The sequence below is a fragment of the Octodon degus genome, unplaced genomic scaffold (assembly GCF_000260255.1).
Source record: "Octodon degus isolate 3935 unplaced genomic scaffold, OctDeg1.0 scaffold00005, whole genome shotgun sequence".
NCBI classification, from domain to species: Eukaryota; Metazoa; Chordata; class Mammalia; order Rodentia; family Octodontidae; genus Octodon; species Octodon degus.
Genome location: NW_004524581.1, coordinates 8472048 through 8474747, shown reverse-complemented (window position 1 = coordinate 8474747; position 2700 = coordinate 8472048). Strand labels below are relative to the sequence as shown.

Here is a 2700-nt window from a genome sequence, read left to right as displayed (position 1 = left end):
AGAGAGAGAGAGAGAAATGACTACACATTTGTTTAATAAAACCCAAACTAATTGTTGTAATGCAGTTAATGTATGTAAGTGAAATACCAAAGAAACAAAATTTTATTCTTGATTTAATTGAATATATCAATATAAATTAGCCCCATAAAGACATAGAAAGTTAATGGTTAGACAAAAGGGAAAAATCTGAATTCACTAAAATATAAATCTAGTTGCAGGGGCTGGGGGTTTGATCCCCAGGCCTGCTGTGCTGGCTCCACCTCCGGGGCATACTGAAACAGTGATTGATACTGGGTGTGGTGGCGCGCACCTGTAATCCCAGCACTGGGGAGCCTGTAAAGAGGAGAATCACTACAAGTCCGATCTAGTAGTGAGACCCTGAACACCCTGCAGACCCTTCCCTAAAATATAGAAAAAAACATAAATCTATTTCAAATTGGTAGGCTATGAATATGGCTCAGTGGTAGAGATTTAGCCCAGTGTAAAATCTAAAAAAAATTTTAACTTTAAGGAAAGAATTATTGCCAAGCAAACTGGGGAATTTATTTTATTTTAAATTGTTTTTATTTGATAAAGAGAATACAAAATAGTGATAATAAAAATATTATAAATGATGTAGAATTTCAACATGGGCACTTTTATAAACCACATTTTTATAAATCATGACTTTAATCTTTATAAGAAAAGAATGTATGTAATAATTTCATTGATGACATGAACATTTATAGAAGGTATGGTAGCACATACTTGTAATCCCAGCAGTCTGGAAGGCTGAGACTGTGGACTGCAAGTTTGAGCCCAGCCTAGGCAACTTAGTGACTTCTAATAAAAAATTTAAAAAAGGGATAGGGATGTAGCTCAGTACAAAGGCCCTTGACTCAATCTCTAAGCACAAAAAGTGTGTATGTACATATAGGTGTATTATATATTCAAATAGAATTTATGAAAGCATGCATGAGAACTATAAGCAATGGCAACTGTGAAATAGAAATGGCATAATGAAAGGTGGAAGAAGATGAACATTTCCATTTCCTTTCACCACTTCTTTTTTTTTCACCACTTCTTATAGACTCTGATTTATTTATTGCCTCAAGCATTCACCTTTGACAATATTCATCTGAAAAGTAAATATCAAATTTGTTTAATTTAAATTTTTTCATTTATTTATTGGATACAGGGTCTCACTACGCAGTTCAGGCTCATAGTGATCCTCCTGTCTCAGCCTCCCCAGTGCTGGGATTACAGGTGTGTGACAGACACCACGCCTGGTTTCAGTTGCTGGCATGGCATGTGGCATGAGGAGTTGAATCTGGGTCCTTGTGTTGCCAGGCAGGTGCTTAGACCACTGAGCTATAGCTCCAGCCCATCAAATTTGTTGATGCAAGACCTTTTCTGTCAAGGCTCTGATAATAATATTCAATGGGGGAAAAAGTTACCACTCAGTTTACTTATGTTTAAGATTATTTATAAATAGAAACCAAATATGTAATGAACTGAGAACAAGAAAAATGTATTACTCTACCTGGGTAATGTTTCTTCAAGTACTCCAGAAGTGATTCTTGTGTTACTGCAGTCTGAGCTATGTTCATATCAGACACAGCACAGCAAAGAACTTCAGCCAAGGGTACAAACTGAGACTGAGCTATTGGATTCATTTGCACAGGAAAGACATCACCTAAATTGGAGAGCAAGAAAAGGGTGGGTGATGAGTCTGATGCAGTATAAAATGTTTGCAATGAGTGAGTCAAGAATTGTTGTGAAGACAGGTTAAGAAGGGGAGATCGCTAGTCTTCCATCAGTTTTTACACAAAAATATTACTGCAACAGGTACAATGGTAGAAACTACAGAAGAGAAAAAGTTTTGCATCATGGTCTCTACTTTTAGTCTGTCACTACAAGGAAAAGACAGTAAACTTCCACAAGAAAGGCACAAAGTGCTGTCACAATTTGGAAAGTCAGATCCAAATGTTCACATCTTTCAAAGCTTTCATGTTAACTGTCTCAGAAAGACAGAAATGGAATTGTTATCTATTCCCATATCAAAATACAGAATTACAGAAGGCTCAAGTAATCATGAAGCCTACAAGCAAGTAAAGTGACAGAGGTATGTCTTCTGGCTCCTAATCCAGTCATTTCACACCTTACTGATTGGGATGGTCTAGAAGATTTGAAGCTGGAAAGGGCAAACAGGTTTTCCCACTAACAAGAAGACATGGAGTAAAACCACAGAATGATGAAAGCACAAGGCACAGGAGACTATGGCTACTTTGGTACAGTTTAAGGTGTCTATTGAACCAAAGTAGAGAATAAGGTTGGGGATGTGGCTCAGTGATAAAGCTCTTGCCTTGCATGCACAAGACCCTGGGTTCACTCCCCACTCCCAACACCCCCCTAAAAAAAAAGAAAAAAAAAAACAAAAACAAAAGCTGAAAATGTCAAGTGAGCCATATTTAGTCAATATATTAAATATTCTTAGCTTGCATTTTAGATTCTGCAGGATTTCTATGAGAACCCCTCTATCACTGGAAAGACCAGAATGCAGGAAAGAGATTTGGAAACCCATGAAGAGAGATAGGAAGCACAACCTCTCATATCCATTTTAGGACTGGATTATTGCAGCAAGGGCATTTGTCCTTTCACTGATTTGGTGCCCAGGGAATTTGGGGCTCCACTCTTTTATACTTATTTAGCAGTTCTTAG

The 2700-nt window shown here is 37.4% G+C and overlaps 1 protein-coding gene across 2 annotated transcripts in view; it reads right to left on the bottom strand.

The window, feature by feature from the left end:
• Stox1 (storkhead box 1) overlaps positions 1 to 2700 on the bottom strand; it is a 43657-nt gene that overhangs the window by 7594 nt on the left and 33363 nt on the right. For both annotated transcript variants that reach the window (XM_004623951.2, XM_023722686.1), the window contains exon 2: positions 1523 to 1675. In XM_004623951.2, coding sequence (XP_004624008.1) covers positions 1523 to 1675 — 153 coding nt within the window. The remainder of the gene's footprint in view (positions 1 to 1522; positions 1676 to 2700) is intronic.